Raw genomic sequence first — 22,279 nt, 5'->3', positions numbered from 1 at the left:
TATCAATATTAGTCATATTTTGTGTATTGTCTTTTAGTTCGGATTGAAAGGCAACACATTTCGAAAACTGTCGATGCATTAGTGATAATTTTTAAATACTCGAAAATATTTCTGGAAAATAGCAGGTTGTTGCTGTAGCAGCAGAAAACATTCCTGAAGTAATTTCAAGATATGGAACCGAGTTGACAGTCCGTTCCGGTTACTTAGATCCAACTGTTTTGGGAACGGTTATGTTAGTTAGCGATGGCAACGCTGTTAATAATAAAATTTTAATTAGTTTAAGCTTTCAAACATTTGACTTAAGCTGTATGAAAATTTCGGCAGAATGCCACTCAGAGAATCTGGGTTTCTAAGTGAATAAGTGTCGGAAAATTCGGAAACCCTCCTATGCTTTGGCTTTTTATCGGGTATTTTGGATGATGGGCATTGCCATTGGTTCATGCGCTGTCGCAATATTCTTTTGGCCCAAGCTGGATCGTAAGAGATATGGTGAGCTCGCCGCCGAAGGTGCGTTCCAAAGTAAACAGGACTTTAAAAAAAGAAACAGAAGAAATGTTTTTTTCAGCAAAATCAGTATTTTATTCAAAAAAGTCTCCTTCTGCTTCAATACAGCTTTTGGCACGGTCCAAAAGCATGTCGAACGCGTGTTTTAGCTCGTTGGCCGGTATGGTCGCCAGTATGCCGGTGCAAGCCTTTTGAATGACCTCTACGTCTGCATAACGCTTTTCTTTCATGGGCAAATGCATTTTTCCGAAAAGGAAGAAGTCGCACGGTGCCATATCAGGTGAATACGGGGAGTGGTTAATGGTTAAAATGTGATTTTTGGTCAAATAATCGGTCACAAGCGTCGATTCGAATGTTGGATTCTGAGCAATTTTTGGTCGTCAGTCAATTTGTGCGGAACAAACCGTGCACACACCTTTCGTAAGCCCAAATGTTCGGTCAAAATGCGATAAATTGATGTTTTGGAGATCTTCAATTCCATTTTCATGAATTTCAATGATGATTTCGGCAGATTTTTGATGAATTCACGCACAGTTTCGATAGAATTTCCGGTAATCACTGATTTTGATTGACCCACATGTTGATCGTCATTTGTGTCCTCACGACCACTTTGAAAATGTTGAAACCACTCGTGCACTACGAGATAGGCAATCATCGCCATAAACTTGTTTCATCAATTGAAACGTTTCGGTAAAAGTTTTACCAATTTTAAAACAAAATTTAATGTTGGCTCTTTGTTCGAAGCTCATTTTCGCACCGATAACACAAACATACTGACACTTAAAACGCAATAACTTCACTCCCAATAAATGATATGTCATGAAATTCTCACTGGACAATCGATAAAGATAGCAGATTCCAACGCACCAGTTGACATATAGATGGCGCCACCAGGGGACGCTAGATTCAAAAAGTCCTGTTTACTTTGGAAACATTGTATTTTGTATTCTTCTGTCCTCAGGACTGGGGCGTCTATGGAACTGATCCTGAAGTCGAAATCTTAGTCTTATGTGCTTTGTGTGTTTTTTGGTTTTTGCTTTTTTTAAGCGTATGTAGTAACTAAACTAGCCTTCTAAAGGGTACATAAAGATAACAAGTATACGTTTTGAAAATGTATAATCAAAACCAAGATTTTAAGAATTAAGGGAGCTTTAATTATTTTCAAATATTATATGCAATTTTGAATATTAATTTTAACCATTGACTATGCACACAACGGGTGATCCAAGTAGAGGTACATTTTTCAACAGTCTTTTTTGACAGATCACTCGTGAGCTTTGATAATATTTTTGCTCATTTCATCATGGAAACACTTACGCCTGAATAACGTTTACAAATCGTTCAACATTATTACGAAAATTCTCCCTTCTGTAAATAATGTGTTTGTTTGAAAGCGTACAAAATTAGGCTTGTGCAAGAACTGAAGCCGTTCGACCTTCCCGAGCAACATCACTTCGCTTTAAGGGCTATGGAAATGTTCCAAGCCATGAGGCCCATTTCTGACACAATGGCTATGTGAACAAGCAAAATTGCGCATTTGGTACGACGTGCAACCTGAAAAAATTCAAGAGCTGCCATTCTATCTGGAAAAAACAACGAGTTGGAGTGGTTTGTGGGCCGGTGGAATCCTCGGTCCATATTCCTTCAAAAATGATACCGTTGAGAATGTAACCGTCAATGGCGACCGTTATCGCACCGTGATAACCGACTATTTGATGCCTGAAATTGATCTCGGCGACATTTGGTTTCAACAAGACGGCGGCACTTCCCACACATCGCGTCAATCAATGGATTTATTGAGGGAACACTTCGGCGATTATATCACGTTTTGAGCCAGTGGATTGGCCACCAAGATCGTGTGATATCACACCGTTATACTTTTTATTGTGAGGTTATGTAAAGTCTAAAGTCTATGCGGACAATCTCGCTTTGATTCAGGCCTTGAAGCAAAACATCACGTGTGTCATTTTCCAGTTAGCAGTCGAAATGCTCGAATGAATCATTGAAAATTAGTCTCAATGGATGGACCATCTGAGACGTAGCGCAGCGGTCAATATTTGAAAGAGATAATCTTCAAAAAATAAATGCTAAAGCATGTTCTTTCGAATAGTAACAAACATTCCCCATTACATTTGAAATTTCTGTGTTTGTTCTTTAAAAAAAGTAGGGAACTTCGAAATGGATCACCCTTTATATATTATTTTCGTGTAATTTCTAGGCAGGGCTTTAAAATATACTCAATGACTTGAGTTCTGTAGCGTCTTTTTTTAATCTTTAAGGGAGATTTAGATGTTTGGTTGGATAGATAAATGATTCTATTATTTGTTTTCTTTGATTTAGTATAATCAAATTAGACTATTTCCACAGTAAAAACAGCGGATAATAATTATTATTATTTTTTTTTTAATTCTGTATTCAATATACGTATATGGTATATATAAAAATGTTATAAAAGAAATTATATTTTGTTTTAGAAATATTTATAAAGGTGAAAGTTTAAAAATATACGTGTTTTATATGCGAAATTGTTGTTCATATGCCATTGTTTACTTGATTAAAATAATTATCTCAATGGGTAAAATAAACTACTAATTATAAGTAATTAATTACTATATATATATCAAATAAATGTGCTAATTTTTGTGCGCCAATACGACAAATTAACTGAAGTCGACTTAAGTTGTGGTATGCATTTGGAGTACTAATAAAAGTTCGAATTTAATTTGTTTACATTTCATCGCAAATAAAGACTGCCGATTCTAAGACATCGTATAAGTAAAAACACAAAGTCGTGATTGGGAAAAGTAGGTCGGAATGGCAATAATATTTTCCCGCAACTAAAGTCGACTTAAGCTCTTTTAACAAATTGCCACATATGCAAGTAAATAGCTAATGATTTATGAATTTCAATGTTCAAATTTCAACATCAAAGCTACATAATTTAGTTATTTCCACATCGATTACAGCTAAATGCAAACAGCTTCAAGGTGCATGCCACAAACATATGTACAAATATGCATGCAAATATATACATATGTATATACTTATGTAAATATTACGGTTAAACATATAAGCATGCAATAGCAAATTAAGTCATTAGATAATACATATTTTGATAAACATTATTTATGTGCCATATTCAACATTGACTTGCATAAAAGAGCATAGACAGTAAAATAATAATAAATAAATACAGTTTTTAGGTTAGAATGTACATTTGCGTATTTGTTTGTGTGTAAATAGTATAAGTATTGAGTAAGGTGCGGTTAAAGGATTAATTTGTGTACTTACCGACGCACTGGCACGGCTAAATTGTCAACGCTGCGTGACAAAAGCGATACATCTTGACTAGCCCTACGTGACCTATGCAAGTGTTATTTGTTTTTGTTGCGGTTAGGAACCAACGAGCAAATCGAGTGAACATAAAATAAAATTAAAGAAAAAATGAAAATGATAAAATGTACAAAAACAAAGTGTTAAAAGCGTTAAAAATAATATTTTAAAAAATTGCTAACACTAAAACCTTTAAGTAAAAAGTAAAACTACTTAAATTTATGGAAAATTTAAAAAACTAAAAAATTGTCTGTGTGCTCTGTGAATTTAAACTGCTTTGCGTTGTCTCTCCCCCTCTCAGTCTGCAGTGCAAACACGCGCTCTCCCTTCTAACAAATGAAAAATAATAACTGTAAAACACAGGGTCGCACCGATTGCATACACCTTTTGCGCGCGGACGTCACACTAAACGCCGTTAAATGCATTAACGGTGCATTAAAGCGTTTTGCGGCTTTTGTGCGCGCCATTTACCTAGTCACAGCGCAAGAGGCGCCCTCAGGGAAGCGCAATTATTGCATTTTCCCAACATTTCATGCATAGACAGTATGGCTGAGGCAGCGCTAGGGTGAGTAATGGACGGCAGGATTCCATGTGCCTTTGACATTTCACCGGCTATAAAATTCATGGCTAAAGAAATGCATCAATTCACTCGATTTTTTAGGTGTTTGTGTGAGTTCGCATGTCGAGAACGAGAACAGGAGTGGGTTAGGTGTGTGCAATTTGTGTGAATTTAAAAAAATTATAAGTAATTTCCGTTTCTGCTAATGCGCTGTTCTAAAAGGTTTGGCTTTAAAAGCTTATAACGGTTTCAAATGCAAAATACTGTTATTAAAAGTTTGTTATCTCAGATTGTGATATTTTTCATAAATAAAAATAACTGCAATTTGTAGAAACTGCGTTTAAATCAGGAAAATTCAAATAGTTTCAAATAAAATAATGTCCTTAGTGTAGACTTGATGGTAAATTGTGACAAATAAGCTCCCGGAAATTGTAATTAAATTCTACTTTGCTGAGTTGGCGGGACTGTTCTTAATTACTATGCCAAATATGAGCGCGATCTGTCAACCAGTTCATTTACAGAAGCTGCTTAAGTCGGTCCACCTTAGTAGTGCGTTGTGATTTTTGGCGGGACATGTCTGTTTCTAATCAATTTTTTATGTGGAATCGTTGCTATTAAAAATGACCAAACATTGATTCGGTTTTATCAAAGATAGCGATCTGTCAACCAGTTCATTTACAGAAGCTGCTTAAGTCGGTCCACCTTAGTAGTGCGTTGTGATTTTTACAAAGAATAAAAATATCGAGCAAATGATATGTCTAAAATTTTGAATTTCTAATCAAATTTTTTATGCGGAATCGTTGCGAATATTAAAAAATGACATACATCGATTCGGTTTTATCAAAGATAGAAGCCTACGAGTGGTGTAAAGCCTTCAAAGACGGTCGAGGGATCGTTAAAGACATGCCTTGTTCTGGACGACATTCGACCTCTTAAACTGATGAAAATATAAAAAAGTGGAGAATATTCTTATTGAAAATCGAGAAGTCAGTGTTAGAGAGATGGTAAGAGAGCTCGACAACTCTCACGAGTCCGTTCGAATGATTTTGGGTATGAAACGCGTTCTTGCTCAATTCGCCCCGATAAAGCTGATAAAGCTTTTACAAAAAGAGTACCGAAAGCAAGTCTGATGGTGCGAATTCCGATCCCACATTTATGGAGAGTATTATAACTGCCGATGAGACATGGGCTTATGAGTTTGACATTCAAATAAATAAAGAATGGAGGGGAAAACACGAGCCGAAACAAAAAAAAAAAACACGCCAAATCCGTTCCAAAATCCAGGTGATGCTCATTGTTTTTTTCGATATGCGTGGTTTGATGCATCATGAATTTCTTCCGGAGAGACATACGACCAATAAGGAGTTCTATTTGGCCATATTGAGGCGTTTGCGTGAGAACATCCGTCGAAAATGGGGACTTGTGGAAGAACAATTCATGGATTTTACTCGATGAGAATGCAATATCGCATGGAGCCACGATTGTGACTGAATTCAAAGCCAAAAACGCAATGAAGACTTTCGATCAACCAACGTATTCACCAGATTTGCTTCCATGTGTTTTTTTCTTGTTCTCCAAACTGAAATTGCCGCCCTGTGAACCCGTTTTCAGTCGATCGGATAGATAAAACAAAAATACCCTGAAGGAGCTGAGGGCTATCCCAAAAAGTGCTTATGAAAAGTGTTTCGAAGACTGGAAAAATTGTTAGCATTAGTATTTTACATTCATGAATAATTAAATATTTTGCATTTTATTTACAATTTCCGTTTTTTGATAAATAAAAAAGTGATATCATCGTTTATTTGTATTGCAAGAAAGAAATACCTCAGGGCGATACAGTCAAGATTCCGACATTTAACCTTTCATACTAATCATTAGCAAAGGTTGCTCCTAATTTCGTTAATGATATCATGAAGCTCACTCCGAAACAAGAAAAAATTTTAAGTTCGATTGCTATAATCCCCTTTTCAAATAAAATTGTCCATACAAGAACTTAGTTTGGATAGTTCAGTTTGTATGGCAGCTATACCATAGCAGTCCGATATCAGTGGTTTCAACAAATGAGCAGCATCTTGGAAACGCATGCCTACAATTTTAGGAACGTTATATCAAAAACTGAGGGACTAACTCGCTTATGTACAGACGGTCAGACATGACTAAATCAGCTCGAGTTGATCATTTTAGGGTCTCCGCTATGTTACTTCTGGGTATTAGAAACTATTTGGCAAGCTTAATATACTCTGTTCTGGTATTTCTAGAATTCTTACAGCTATAGTTTTATAAACGATTTGAAGACTACGGATAGAACATAGTAAAATCATTATCTAGCCACATACGTATGTATGTATATATGTATATTTTTGAAACCTTAGCTTTACTTCTGTACGTCAATGAATAGTTAATATACAGCTTGGAGAACAAGTTTCCAAACTTCTGGACATCCGTAGAATAAGTAAGAATGAATAATTCATAAGAAATTAAGTTTTCGCCACTTCTTCAGGCATCCAAACGAACATTAGGATTTTGTCCACATAGCTTTTAGTTCCAAACATTTAATAAATATCAGACTTCATCTAAGGGTGCCGAATTAATACAAAAATGGTTTTCAATCACTCTCCACCTTACTGTGAACCAGAACATTTTTACAGATTCAGTAGGTTTTCGCGACGAATGAAAGCTCAATCAGGTGGAAAAAACTTACAATTCTTTAAAATTTATGAGAAAGCTCTGTGAAAAGTGGGTGCCACGCAAGCTGACTTTTGATCAAAAACAACGATGATGATTTAGTTTAGCGTGGAAAATTTTATTATTATAACGGAATTATGTTAACAGGTAATAATCGAAATTCTTAAATAATTTATGATTTGTCATGCATTTTTGAGTAGAAATTCTCTGAAAAAGCTGCTTCTATCTGATATCACACATAGAATTTTTCCTGTTGATCAATACCGGTTTTTAAAGCGATAAAATATAGCCTGGAAGCACCACAACTAAGTGTATTTTGGAAAAGAGTTATATATTGTTGGATCAATATGACGCCCGTGTTTGCCTATCTTTCGGATATAATAGTTCTCGATTGAGCTAATTGAAGTATTAGTCGAATGAGTTCGAGCTGTTAAATGTTACCCAAGAACTACAGCTCAGTCTCAGCTAATTGCTCGATGCAAGCTTGAGTATAAATCATTACTTATTCGAAAAAATGGTGCCTTCCGAGTACAGTAATGTACAACTAACTTGCTTTTTTTGAATAAAATTTTGAAGTTATCTCTATCTAATGGTTGTCAAACATAAACTAAATGGCTATATTGACTAAAAATTTGACAATAACAATTCGATTCAATTAAATGAGAATTTTATTATTCTTTTTTTTAACCTCAGATATATGTACATATGTATATTGTTTTGAGCACAATTGAAAGCGTATTTCCATCACTTAGGCATTTTAAATATATGGCCATCAAGAGCAAAGTTTGAGTTTATTTAATTTTTAACACTTTTAATTTTTTCTAGTAATAGACGACGCTTAATTAACACTGTAATAAATGACAATTTGCGTAAGTCAGCAAAAGAGTGTGCAGCGAAGCACACAAGTGTACATACATACATACATTTATAATAATATTATATATAAGAATAAATTATGAAAATATGCACTTATGTAAGTCATATATTATTTATGATTTTATGATTTTTTTATGGGGACAATAAAAATTAATTAACATTTTTGAAACTAATTGAAGGCAATTTTACAATCAATTAGCACGATTGTCAAATGACAACTAAAAACAAGTGAGAGAAAACATTGAAAAGAGCATAAAATAAGGTGAGCTACTTTTCAGAATGTTGGGGATATCATATAATATATCTATGTTTATACTTTTTAAGTGATTTGATTTCGTTATCTTCTGCTTTGTAAGCTGTTCACACAGCCCATTCCATTGAATTGACATTGCCCGTATTACGGCGAAAATTACATATGTTTACTTATGCATTTCTTATTGTTTACAGAGAATTTCAAAATCACTTAATTTATTGACGAACCGGAGTTTACTATTTACCAGCTAATTGCTTCGTAAATGTTGGTTGTTAATTACATAATTCACTCAAGCCAATGACGTGATTTGTCTGATTTATGCAATGCTAATTAACTTATCGATTCAAGTGAAGGCATCGTGAAATGTATGTCCACCAGAAATTGGTATAATCATATTAATAAAAGCTCCAAAAATTTTTTGTAGAAATTTTTATACTTCGAGCGCGTGGCTAAAAATATCAAACGCAATTTTCTTAAAAAAAAGTAGGTCAATATTTTGAGTTCGAATTAACATCACAAAAAAATTGTTCAGAGGCTGATAAGGTTGTGGACGATGTTTATCCTTAACTTTGATGGTTGACTTGTAATGGCAACTTTATAAATTTTCGTGATTTTTTTACTGATTATGAGCGTCCTTACATTGATAACAGAGATTGACAGCAATGTGAAATGATTGATGAAAATGTCATTCATATGTTTGATAGCTCTTAGGCAAGCGATTTTGATCAGAGGAGAGAGATTAGGCATCAGGTAGTTTGAATCAGAGATAAAGAGATGCCCAACTCTCCTGTCCCTGGAAATGTGAGAACCGCTCACCTATCGAACTTTGACAGTTGACTGGTAGGTTTTGACGTTTTGCAGTTGGAATGACTGGAACGGCCAGATTGAAATTATACCAAACATTTATGTGAACGGAGGAATTTGTTGCTGTCGTTCAAGATCGCTAATAAAAATTTAAAACAACGAAAGTCAAAGAAAATACGAAATTTAAATATACTTATTGAAACGTTTTGCAATTTGATGCATAGTAGAATTATATTTCAATTACAAATGATTAAGAACATTTATTAATTGAGAACTTACGGGCTTAATTCACCTTACTAAGTATTGAAAGGTCAAAAGTTAGTTGTTTTAATATACCATAAAATCATAAAAAAGCATTTAAGTAGTTTCGTCATACATTAAAAGTCCAATATATAATAATTTGCAATCGTAATAAATGTTGGGTGTTTTAATTCAAATGCCCAAAAATTCTTATTTTGTTCGATCTGGCCATAATGGAAAATTTTATAAAAAAAACGCTTATTTTGAGACGCTCTCACACTGGAATAAGTCGGGCATCCCATTATCCCTGGTTTGAGTGGTCAAACCATTTCGAAAAGATAATTATACGGCTTTTTGAACATTTGGCGAATAGAAATAAGTTTCTTAAGAATTTCATAGCGTTGATCTTATCCAAAAAGTTCTTGCCATAAACCAACTGGAAGAGAAATATCTGAATGAGACATTTGAAGGAATAGATCACTGAATCTCTGCATTACTGATTTGAAGCCGGACGAGTTGGATGAGGAGCTCGGACTTTTCTCATACCTTAAATCCTTGACGGTCGAACGATAATTAGGACATTAGTACGAAAAAGATTTGGGTATAAGTGAGTTAGAGAATGCTTGACCTCGCTATCTATAACGCATAGTTTGGTGAACTTTCAGTAATATACTATATTTTCTGGGAGTATTTTTTAGTAGTTATCATTTTATGTGTCCAGTGGCAATGTGTTATTTTTCTCCAGATAAACAAGTCTTATTCTAAAAAAAAATATTGGTAAGATGGCGAGAGGGCTTTGAACAAAGAAATCTAGAGAGCTAAAGATCTTGAGAATATTGAATATTCGAATAATTGCAGAGGATATTATTTTATCATTTTTCAGAAGAATATTAATAGTTCTCTATTATAATGTTCTCATAAACTCTCGCTTGCACTCTTATTGCGAAATTGAAGCCTCTTATAAAATGTAAATATATATGGATGTATGTATATGTTGTTGCTATAGGCATAACATATTACGATTGCACCGCTGAAACGTCATCGATGTGGTTGTGGCACCCATGCTCCAAGATTACTTGCCGTGTGGATGGCCTGAACGCTGTCTCCGAGTTTAAATAGTGGAGCTTACGTGACGTGAGGCACATGTGGCGGCTGACGGCGATTTACAAATACAAACATACATACACATACATATGTATGTACAAAAGTACGTCGTCTTCGCGCCTTTGCGTTGTAGTTCTCGTCTACTTACACTTGCTCACGCGCTCTTTCACGAATCAGCACAAGCTGTCTAGCCGAATCTGTGTTGACCCTAATTTGAAACATGTTTTGTTTTTGTACTTTCCGAAGTGAGCGCGTGTGTGCTGCCTTTTCGGCTATTTTTTGTTTACAAACTTTTTTATTTATTTCTTTTTTTTTCAACTTAATTTATGGTGCTAAGAAGTCGGTGTGTGTGTGCGCGCCCTCGCATAAGGAAACTCTGTGCTCTGTAAATGGAATTGACCTTTGGAGAGGCGTACACATTGCATACAAATCACCGTTAATTTATGGAAAATAGTTTTTTTTTTTTGGTATAAACCTAAGTACGGTACGACTACGTAAGCCGGTAGGTAAGCAGCGCTTTTTCGTCAACAGTAAGCAAAGAAAGGAAATGCCGCTTTTGTGTGCTTTTAATCATATTTTTGATAGTTGTTGTAATTTGTTGTTGTTCTATTACACATTACAGGTCTTTGTTAGGGCAACTCGTACAGGGTCACCAAAGTTTGTACGCAAAATTTTAGTTTTTTCCACAGCTATAGTTGCAGAGATTTTCGTGGCTGGACTTAGCATGCTAATTAAGTTGTTTTGAAAGTCTAAATTGAGCTCTTTTAGAAAAAAAAAATCAAAATATTGCATAAGAGTATTCAAAAGGCATAGCTTGAGTGAGAAAACAAAAAAATGAATTTGTAAATAGGACAATTTTAGTTGATTCAAACAATTTCTGTAGCCTTTACAAATACCTAATATTGTAAAATTATATAAAGATTCCCAAAAAATTTAAAATTTTGTTCGAAACTATAAATTTTTTCATGTCATCTAACTTATCACAAATCTAATAGACACTAAAAGTAAAAAATTTAACAATTTACTACACTATTTTAAAATTTGTTGAAGAAAACAGGAGTACAACATTCCATGTCGAGGCCAAGAGAACAATAAGAGAGTGCTGATTACATAGAAAATTCTCTTCAATCATCATTTATTATTCTAAATATACATACATATATACCATTGAGGTCTTAGAGATAGAAACAATTTCGGGTTGTTGGTTGGTCGAAAATTAGGCTCATTATGGCCGGCAAAATTTTCAGAGGACCTACTTAGGTAGTTAAAAATTTTACGCCGTTAATGCAGGTTCACCAACACAAGTTTCAATAATTACTAATAAAGGCCATCAGCAATTCGATTTTGTTCTGTATTCTAACTTTTGTTGTTAATCTAACTCTGTTTTGCTTATGCCAGTTGTTTGATCGATTCGCCATACTCGAAAGTTTAACTTATCGAAGTGAGCTAATAACAAAACACTACACTACTGTTATACAATATGCTTCTCCAATCAGTGTAGTTTCTCTTGATATTAGCTAAATTTATTCTAAAAGTTAGCGTGGTGTTTTGGTTATTAGAAAGTTACACTCTCAGAAGTGTCAAAATTCTGTCAGAAGATGGTAAATATACCCGAGGAAGGAGCAATTTAAATAATATATGTTATATTATATGATCCTTTTTTCATCCGTACCAAAAAGTGTAAGCGGAAGCCAACACAAAGAAGTTTATAATTTTTATCAAAAAGTTCGTTTTTATTCTTTTATACAAAGTTTTCTCGGACCAAGACCATTTTTGGGCTGATTTGAGTAGCCACGATAAGAATCTAGAGCCATATAAATCATCTCTAAAAGCCTAAAAGCTTCTTATGACTAGATTATATATTACGCACGTTACAGCTGAAATTTTCTTCTGATATTTGGATGATTTTTTGAGAAACTATTAATTCAAGAGCTCTGTTATTTGCATGGATTTTAGAAATATGTCTTAGTTTGGTAAACTCTCCTATTTTAAAATTCCGTGAGTAAACTATTTAAATTCACAATTTAATTAAAAAAAAAATTGAAAAACTCGAGCTGGATGAACTAACAACTTTTTACTCGAACTTGTTCCTACAGAGGCGTAAGTAACTCTCACTTTTACTACAGGAGTCATATACAAATTTTAGACATTTGTGGATTTAAGATCTCAGTTTACTTTCTGTAAGAGTTTTTAATCGATGACTTTGATATCTCTTTTTCGCCATTAAGGTAGATCTTACAAGTATAACACACTTCAATTAGGTTAGGTTAGGCGGCTGATCCCACAACATTCCGGAGGGACTGTTATGTACAGTGCTTTGTGATGCCATACGAAAAACTCCTGTAGTCGGATATCTGCAAAACGCCCTGAACCTGTCACCAATCAGCTAAGATGATTTATTTCTATTTTCGCTATTTCACCTAGATGCCTAAAAGTGTGAGATCCGAACGAGCGGAACATTCGAGAAGGAATGACGAAATATTCAATTTTACCACATGAATCCCAATCACGAAGTTAGAACTTCTACACACATTGAAAGATTGGCCTAGCTAAGAGCTTTGAGCTCCCTAAACTATTTCCGAATTACATTGGGTCAGAAGAACTTTGCGACTGCACTGCTGCTAATAGCCGACTAACGCTTGCTGAACTGGTCTGAGTCCCAACGGTGCTACAGCAAACCACAAGAAGCAAACGGATCTCTTACCCGTTCCTATTCCCCAGTTATTTAGACTGAAGGACCTGTTCTAGCCAAATCACCAGCCTTACAGTTTCCTGCAATAGCGCTGTGGCCGGGCACCCATACCAATCCCATCATAAAATATCTTGATGCTAGATCTCATACATATGTATGTACTTATTTTTTACAGATATTTCAAAAGTTGAAAATATTGTGAAAGAGCTCTGTGGAGTACATTGAGCTTTCAATTTAACATTTTGAATTTAGAAAATGTTATAAAACAGATCTACAAGTATTGTAACCTGAATATTCCAAAAAAGAAACGTCGGAAGCCCTATAAAGTACATAAACAAATGATCATTGCGTTGAGCTGATTCGATCTAGCCATGCCCGTCTGTATATCCTTCTGTTTTTAGATATCGAAGCGATGTCACCATTCCTTTTCCCACCTAGAAGCTGGTCATTTGTCGGTCAAAATCACGATAAAGATCTTTTTGGATGTAGAAATGCATATAAGTATCAAGGGCACTGTGCCATCGGTGTTACCGAAATTAACGTTTTTTCTTGTTATTTTTCAAGTTTTTGCTAAAAATTGCTCAGAGCTAATCAATTATTTTACGACATACATATGTATGATAAAGCTGCATTAATAACCCCTATAAAAGCTTTTTTTATTAAGCTATAATCCAATAATTTAATGCTTACCAGTAAGATTGCGTTGCCGTCAGAAAATGCTGCATTGTTTGTTGTTGCAGCATATATACAATTTGTATTTGTTGTACTATTTATAGAAATTCAATAAATATTTTGAATAAATTCGACTGCAATAATTGTTGGCACTTAGCTTTTACATATTACTTTTCACTTTCCTTTGTTTTTGCTGCAAGCAAATAAACCAGCGGCAAAAGTGGAAAAAAAAACAAAAGCAAAAGCAATTGATAAGTCAATAAACAAACAAAGAGATGATTAATTAAGCCAAAATGTTTAATGCCGAATACAAAGCTGTGCAAACAATCACTTTCACTGTGTAAACAATTCAATCATTTCAGTTTTATTAGAACGCAGCGATCCGATCCGTCTTGCGACAACTGTCACATGTGAGCGCTGAATGCATGGCTCTCTTTGTCTCGCTGACAGGTGCTCATAAGCGAAAGCGATAAATGAGAATTTGCGTCGCAAGCGAAATTAAATGCGTAATATCAAATTTTATGTTTTTTTCGGTTTCTTCGGTGCAAACACGAGACTTGGGTTGTCACGTAATCTCCTTTACTTTGTTATGGTGGCATTGACACGGAAAAAGAGCAAATTACAAAGTCAAATGCCGGATCTATCAGCTGTTTGCCAATTTTTGTAGCAAGAGGAAGAAAATCCTATTAAATATTAAATATCAATTTAACTTGCCATTCAAGAACTTTTTTTATTTGTTTTTTACTTGCAGCAACAGAAGCAGACTCTGGTTTCATTTTGTAAAATTATGATTGAAAAATCTAATAAAATGCGAGTTTTTAGTTAGATCACATACCAATTGACAACTTGTTTAAGAATAACTTTCATATTCAGATTCCTCGCTTTCGAGGGTTGTCTTTTAATTATGTGCGTAACTATTTCTGCTCGGTTTAATTTTAATGCTAGTTAAGGGGGTATTCTGGTTTAGAAATTCTAAAAAATCGAATTTTTTTTTTGCATATTTTTATAGTATAACCCTTTAAGAAAATGTCTCTAAAAGGATTTTTCGAAATTCAAATTATTTTCCGAGTTACAGCTCATTTTGTGACTCCGACTACGACTGCGCGCGACTAGTTCTCAAAATTTAAACTCGTTTTTCTCATAACCACTTTTCTAGAAACGGTGTGCATGATATCTCAAGTTCTACTCAACCGATTCACATGAAATTTTACACAGGGACTTCTTATACATTATAGTATCGCACTACGAAGAGCTTTCGAATGAATTTTTTTTATTATTAAAAAAAAAACCAAACCACAAAAAAACAGGAAAAATACGAAACTTTTTTTTCAAACCTCCACCTTTTTGCAAAAAAAAATGTTTTCGTAGTGCGATAACTACTTTTTACGGATTTGGCATAAATTTTCATTTTAGGTCACGGAAAGGATTTATATCCTGCACACCAGGACAAGCCATTGTTTCATCAGTCTCTACTTCGCCGACCTGCAGTTTTTTTAAATTTAATTTTTTTTCTTATATTATTTATGTTTTGTATTCTTAGAATATCAATAAACAGCATGTGAAAAAAATGGATAGTCAAAATAATTTTTGATTTTTTTTTTATCGCGTCAAAAAAAAAAAAAAATACTTAAAATTCGGGCTTCTAAACCAGAATACCCCCTTAAGGCACCGCGCCCACCTATTTGAGTTGGACAGATAGTTTTAGGTCTTCAGTTTCTTCCCTCAAGTTTCTTTCTCTTTAACCAAATAAATAGTGGTTATAATGAAGAGCTCTCCTATTTTTAAAGTAATGACAATTTTCTGAAATGAATACAGTTTCAAAATACATTATATTCTGAAAGTAGCACAGAACTTCGTCGAATTTGATTTTCTTGGAATAAAAATAAAGTACTTATTTGCTGTAAAAAATCATTGAGAAGGGTCAATTTGCTTTTCGAGATACTCAGAAAATGAAAGCAACTTTGTCATAACTTTTTTCCGTGTCAAAATATTCAAAATTTTGCAGAAATTTCAAAATTAGTTTTAAATAAAAAAGTCTTGCAGTCGTATACAGTTTTGAAAGGCGAAAGAATTTTTCGTAAAGTTTCGACTGTGCATAGACTTGCAGAATAAAAGTACTTTTCGAGAAGTTACAAGAATTTCGAACATTGTAGCTACCGAAGTTGCTACCGAAATTACGTGTCTAATGGTTAATTGTTAACGCAATCACTTGCGTAAGTACAGTCTAACGGCACCTTAACTACTTTGCGTATTTGTTTGTTTTCAAATGTATGACTGCTGACACCAGCACGAGCATAAAGAAAAAAAAACCGAACTTTGCTGACGTCAACTTCGCCGATCATGTGCCAAGTACCGTTGGGAAGCTGCAATACTTGTATACGGTGTTTTTTAGGCATTTTGTCAGTGGCAAATTCTCATAGCGATAACGGCATACGGTGGCTGTGTTATCAGTAGCCTTGAGCTCGACAGCACGACTTCCCGAGATAACTTTTGCCGAAAGCACTTGTATAAACAGTGAAAAGTATTTTAATGAAATTCTGGAAGTCAACAGATTTGAATAGACGGAATGTTAAATAAACGGTTTAGGAAATTTTGATAATGTAAATATGTATGTATGTTTATACATAAGTTTAGTATACTCTGGCTGACAATCTCAGACCAAGCGAAATATATTTTTATTTCAAAATTGTAATTAAAAAAAAAGGCAGAAAAATTTTTTTCCAATTTATTTTACAATATTGTTTGTTTCTATGAATCTTTAATTTGTCCAGGTTTTAGATCTGAATGTGTCTATTTTGCGTCGTCAAATGAAAGTTGTGCCTTTGGAAACCTATTGTGACAGCTGTGAGCCTCAAATAATAAACTTAAATATTTATACAGAGTATTAACAAAATAATGTCTTCATTCACCACTGGTGGCACGTACTCAACTCAGCGTAAATAACACAGATTTACATAGACTTCGCACTTATTTGAGGAACAATGCACCGCACTTTATTGTTTGAATAATTGCAGAGCAATAGCAATCGCATGACAAGCTGCCAGATCACTTAATTTAGCTGTGAAATGGCGCGAGTTTTTCCCTTCATTATTTATCATTGTTTACTCAAGCCATTATTGATGCTGCTCACTTCAATATATGTATGCATGTGCTTGTGTTTGTTGTAAATTAAGTGGTCAACGATAATTTTTTAAATAAATAAATAAAGCTATGCTTCTGTGGTAGTTAAAAATTTCACATGATGCTTTCGAAATGATTTGGTAACGCTGTCTCCATTGACTTAATTTCGGTTTATTAAACAAATATGCTCCTAATAAATCTCTGATAAATAAAATCTGGTAGTAAATAACTTAATTTATGTGTTGTCATTCAAAATTTGGCTTCTCGAAAGTTGCGTAGTAAGTATTTTGGTTATTGAACTTGTGGAACCAGTGTTTTAAATCAAAATTTTGGCTTTACTTACAAAATTTCAACTTAAGGTAGGTGCAAAGTCATTTTTATTCAATTTAACAATGTCTACGTGAGGGCCTTTCTTGATTTTGCTATTTTTGGCAAAAGGAGACTGCGTAATATCTTTTTTTTTTCAAATATAATATTAATTTCAGACAAAATTTTCGAATTTCTTCACGAAATATTAGTAATAGTCTGCAAAAACAATCTGTAGGTAATCCAGCGGATAAAACCACCGTTATTCTAATATGAGTCCCACGAATATTGTCCACTTCGGGCTTTCATGCCTTGACCTTGAAAACGAGCGCTGAAATTCTCACACCAAGTAATATTATTTGTACATACTACATGTGTATGGATTTCGATGCCGATTTCTTGTATGTTTTCTGGTTTCTATTTTTAAAAGCATATCTTCTGGAAAAGCTCGTGAAAGCTTAAAGCTTGTGAAATTCAATATTTTCAGCCTTCTTTGCTAACAAGTACACTGTAATAGAGAAGTTTGAGGAACATAATTTATGTGTCTAAAAATATATTTCCAAAAAATTTTTCTAGAAGTCATCATCACTTGTTTTGTTAATAAAGTTATTTCTAATGATTACAAGGTTTTCACACTATGCATTGTGTTCGCTTTTCCTCAAGGTTGTGTTGTAATAATAAACTCAGTCTGCTGACATTGATACGATTTTTGACCCCTTGAAACGAGTTAAGAATATAAATTCTCTTAGTCACAAAGTTCCCGCACTTGAACATTGTATTGTGTTGACAGTTAGAGTTTTTAAATTTATGAACACTCAAGATTATCCGACATACACTCAATCTTATAAGCAAAACAATCTATTATAATCCGAGATTATCTCAATTGGCGATTGCGATTAGATTGTGGGATTAACCAAGTTGATGGAATGCGAGGTTTGGAAAAGAAGAAGCGAATTTCAACCTCTCTTGAAATAATTTGTATATATTAAAGCGCAATGGTAATAAAATCGAAAACACTTGAGTAACTAATGAAAGCCATAAATACGGTGAGTACACATGTTTGAAATATATGACGGCAACTAAGGAAAAAATATATATGTATATGCATATATTAACGTTTTCTGGCTTTACGATGCTAATGATATTTCTGATTGTGAGTATGCACAATAGAGTCATTCACGCTTTGTGAAAGACAGAAACATCTCAGCCATTATTTATATTAGAATTCGGGAAAAATAACCAGAAACAGAATCATAACGAAATAAAGTGACTAAAGGCGTTAAAAATTTAAAAGAAACACTAACTGAATACATAACTACATATGCATGTCATACATATGAACAGCAACACCTCACCTATACCAATAAAACCACTGCTTTAAGAAAAACAAAGCATCAGCAACGGAGTATCACCAATCATAAATTAATTTTCATTGCGACAAGCTTTATGACACCAAGAGCGCTTGAATCGCGCGCACTGTCTATGGCGCTGAGCGCGCTGGAGCAAACATGAGCTAATAACATCCCGAACGGGTGATAGACGGGCGCGCGCAGCGTAATCAATTGAGTTGCTGTAAAAAAAATCAATGTAATACAGCTCATAATTTGCAAGCGCTTGGCTCTACGTGCGCGACCACGCATCGCGCAATCTATCAACGCTGCGCGTCGACTACAACTTGAGCAGGTGCGCCATCAGTGAAGCTGCAAGCGTTAATAATAGCGGCACCGCATGTTGCCTTCTACTTCGCTTAGCGTGTCTACTAACGCCCAGCGAACGCGCGTCGCCTCCTACTTCGTCTGCGCGCCCAGTCAACTCGAGTCACCTATGCGCGCGCTAAATGTTTGCACAAGTTGACGACAGTAAGTGATGATATGATGGCACATCTGTGCATCAGCGCAATGCCCCAATCAGTAGCACATCCAAAAACATACACACTCACTTAATTCAATCAATTGACGCGTGGTCACCCAATTTTGTGTTCGCGCGTAGCTGTTCTTTTTGCACAGTAGCTACGCGGCATGAGTTTCGGCGCGACGCGGCGCGGCGCCTTGAGTGGGGCGGTTTGTGCTGTCAGTTTGGGTTGCGCGTTTCGGCATGTATGTATGTATGTATTTGGAGTGCGCTTGTATTATATTGTGCGACTGTGCTATTAACAGCAATTTGTGCAGCTGTTCGTTGCTTTTGCTGTTGTTATTGCTTATCTGTTCATTTGTTAACATCCGCTGGATGTGCTTTTTGTAGTGAGCGCGGTTAGTTCATATTTGCATTATTTATTAAGTTTCGCTGCAATTGCTTCATTCACTGTTCAGTCATTCGGTCATACTGTCTTTTTAATGAATTAAAACTCTTATTTTTGCTCAATTAGAGGCCTTTTTTTAAATAAAATCTGACTTTCAGACAGAAAAATACCAAATGAGCTTCCATAATTGAAAGGACTGACTTGACTTGTAGAATAACGACGAACAAGACAGTTGTCCGCAGAGAAGATAATCACATATTGGGTCACTACGTAGGAGAATGAATATCCCTGTAACTAAGTAAGTAGTATACTAGTTCGCTTAGCAAACGTAATAACCCCCTGGTCGCTATATAGATCATTTCAAGATAATAAAGAATTGGAGCATTACGAGTAATCTGATCTTAATCGCTGCCTTGGATCCAATCTCATCGACAGCTTAACATTAAAATCACTTTTGAAGCGTTCTTTTCTCATTACACGATAAATTATATGTTCATAAAGATCTAAAAATTTTAAAATAGTGCTATTATCTGCTACTCAACAGAGTCGCTAAGAACTTTTTAGGGCTGTAAGAGGTTTAGAACGCATGACATACAAACATACAACTAAACGACTGAGCCCTGAGCTCTTATTTAAATTACTTCGATGAGGATTGGATGACCCGACTCAGTTGCAGAGATACTCCTTCGGCACTCCTATCTAAGTGTATATTCTAATATCTTTCATTAAGTATCAGCGGTATTATTTAACTTTTGTAGAATATCATGCGAAATTAACGTTATGGGCTCAAAAGTTGAGTTTGTAAATTACATCGAAACGATAGAATTATAGAGATCGGAGCAAAATTTTTTATTGAATATCATTTCGAAAGTCCTGAATTGAAATAAGATGCCATTCCTGGTTTTAAGAGCACACACTGCCTACTTAAATTGGCAGTGTTCCACAAGTTTAGTGTTACTCTTACTTTCTCTCTCGCTGTTCGCACAATCTTTTGACTTGATTGCCTTGGCTATACTGAGTTCAAATTAAATAGTTTCAAATTAAAAGTTTTCATACACAACTTTTTTCGTGTATATGTGTATGTATGTATGTATTATTAATTTACTTAAGGAAATACTTATACGAAATACAGCCCAGTAATCTTTCATTTTACCAAAAACCATTCTTTAACTACACTAAATATGGTAAACAAAGAAATTTAGATAAGAGCTAACTGAAGAGTGAATGCTAGAACAAACACAAATCAAGGCGTCACAAAAAGTGTGTCAAGGCGAAGGTTGTAGAGTTGCAGAGGAAGCGAAGTTCTCCAATGAGACTGCCATTTTACCAACATTTTTAAAGGTGTGTTTAATTTCGGAATATAGAAGTAGGGTTCTGGCTTATTGGATTTTTCAGCAGACAAGGTTAAGTCTCTGTTTTTTCATTTATCATTGCACATTTAATTCTAATTTACTGCAAACACGAGCTATCGAAATTTGATCAAGGTGGCCTGGTCTGTTAGAAAATAGAATGAGTTCTACAAATCTATTATAGTAAAGAAGCTTTAGAGATGCTGCTACTACTTCTACTGAGCAACGATTTACATTTCAGAAATTAAAAAAAGTATCGGGTCAAACACAAAAGGTTGAACTATTTAACTGTTTTTTTTTCGAAGGTATACAAACGTTATCCAAAAAAACAGCGTGGTGTATGTGGTGTGAGTACAAATAAACTTACGTCACACCTTTAGTAATCAAATATTGACTGGCAGTGGTCGAAATCTAAAGAGAGCGAGAATGCCAACAATGTGCTTACCAAATACAAGTAATAAGCAAAATAATTGAAAGTGGAATTTCGTGGAATGCATTCCACACGTGGTAAACTGAGCTGGCGATAACCCAATGAACATAAAGATTGGCGTTTCAATTCTTTCTGGGTGTAGAAATTAGATTAAAATTTAGATAACGGCCAGTGTTTTATACTATTGTGGGCAAAAAATCGTACTTTTTAATTTAAATTTTGCGCGAAAACCCATTCGTCGAAATATTTTGTTTCCAGCTTGGTATGACTGTCAGTGACGTCTGTGCGAAATTTCATAAATAACGTCGTCTTTCTGAAGTACATAAAATGTATTCGACAATTTTTACGATGAGTGAAATTATTCAACAAAGAAGTTCCATGAAACTTTGTGTGCAGAATCAATTTTCTGGTTCTTGGTACAAATTATTCAAAGAGTGTCGAGAACGCGTTGACGACGAACCGCGTTCAGAACAACCAACAACATCAACTGATGATCAACACTTCAAAGAAATAAAGACTACCAGAGTGTCATGGAACGTATTATTACTGGCGATGAGTTTTGAATCTATGCTTATGGCTCGAACAGACGATCCATCGGCCGAATATCGTGGCAAAGGTGTGCCGAAGCCGATGAAACCACGTCAAGGCAGGTCAAAAATCAAGATTATGTTGACAGTTTTCTTCGATTATCGAGGACTGGTGCACTCCGCATTCCTTCCGAACAGCCAAACTGTCAACAAAGAATACTATGTGAGTGTTACGCGTCATTGCGTGCTATTCGTAAAAAAAAGCCGAAATTATGGGTCTACAACTCTTGATTTTTGCACCACGATAATGCACCGATGCATAGCATTGATTCTTCGTGGGTTTTTCGCCAAATTTTCAGTCAATATCGTGCCGCAACCATTATATTCGCCTGATTTATTTCCATGTGACTTTTGGCTATTCAGCAAACACAAACGATCACTCCGGGAAAACCATTATGAGTCAATTGACGACATTAAACGTGAATCGCTAAGCGTGTTCAAGGCAAATAGAGTTTAACAACTATTTCGATGATTGGGGATTACTTTGAGGGGGACGTCACAGATTTTGAAGAATAAATTAAGAATT

At 34.8% G+C, this 22,279-nt stretch overlaps 1 protein-coding gene across 17 annotated transcripts in view; it reads right to left on the bottom strand.

The window, feature by feature from the left end:
• Window positions 1–22,279, bottom strand: part of LOC126767909 (TLD domain-containing protein 2) — a 313,504-nt gene that overhangs the window by 108,321 nt on the left and 182,904 nt on the right. For 8 of the 17 annotated variants that reach the window (XM_050485633.1, XM_050485634.1, XM_050485636.1 and 5 more), the window contains exon 4: window positions 3,796–3,867. The exons of 4 other annotated variants lie outside the window; for them this stretch is intronic. In XM_050485633.1, the coding sequence (XP_050341590.1) occupies window positions 3,796–3,867 (72 nt within the window). Of the gene's footprint in view, window positions 1–3,795; window positions 3,868–13,740; window positions 13,916–22,279 lie in introns of all 17 variants that reach the window. 5 more of the 17 variants (XM_050485645.1, XM_050485656.1, XM_050485657.1 and 2 more) reach the window with 2 other exon arrangements.

Source organism: Bactrocera neohumeralis, chromosome 2, assembly GCF_024586455.1.
Source record: "Bactrocera neohumeralis isolate Rockhampton chromosome 2, APGP_CSIRO_Bneo_wtdbg2-racon-allhic-juicebox.fasta_v2, whole genome shotgun sequence".
In the NCBI taxonomy this organism is placed as follows: domain Eukaryota; kingdom Metazoa; phylum Arthropoda; class Insecta; order Diptera; family Tephritidae; genus Bactrocera; species Bactrocera neohumeralis.
The sequence above is the reverse complement of the archived record's forward strand: the minus strand, read 5'-3'. Positions and strand labels throughout refer to the sequence as shown.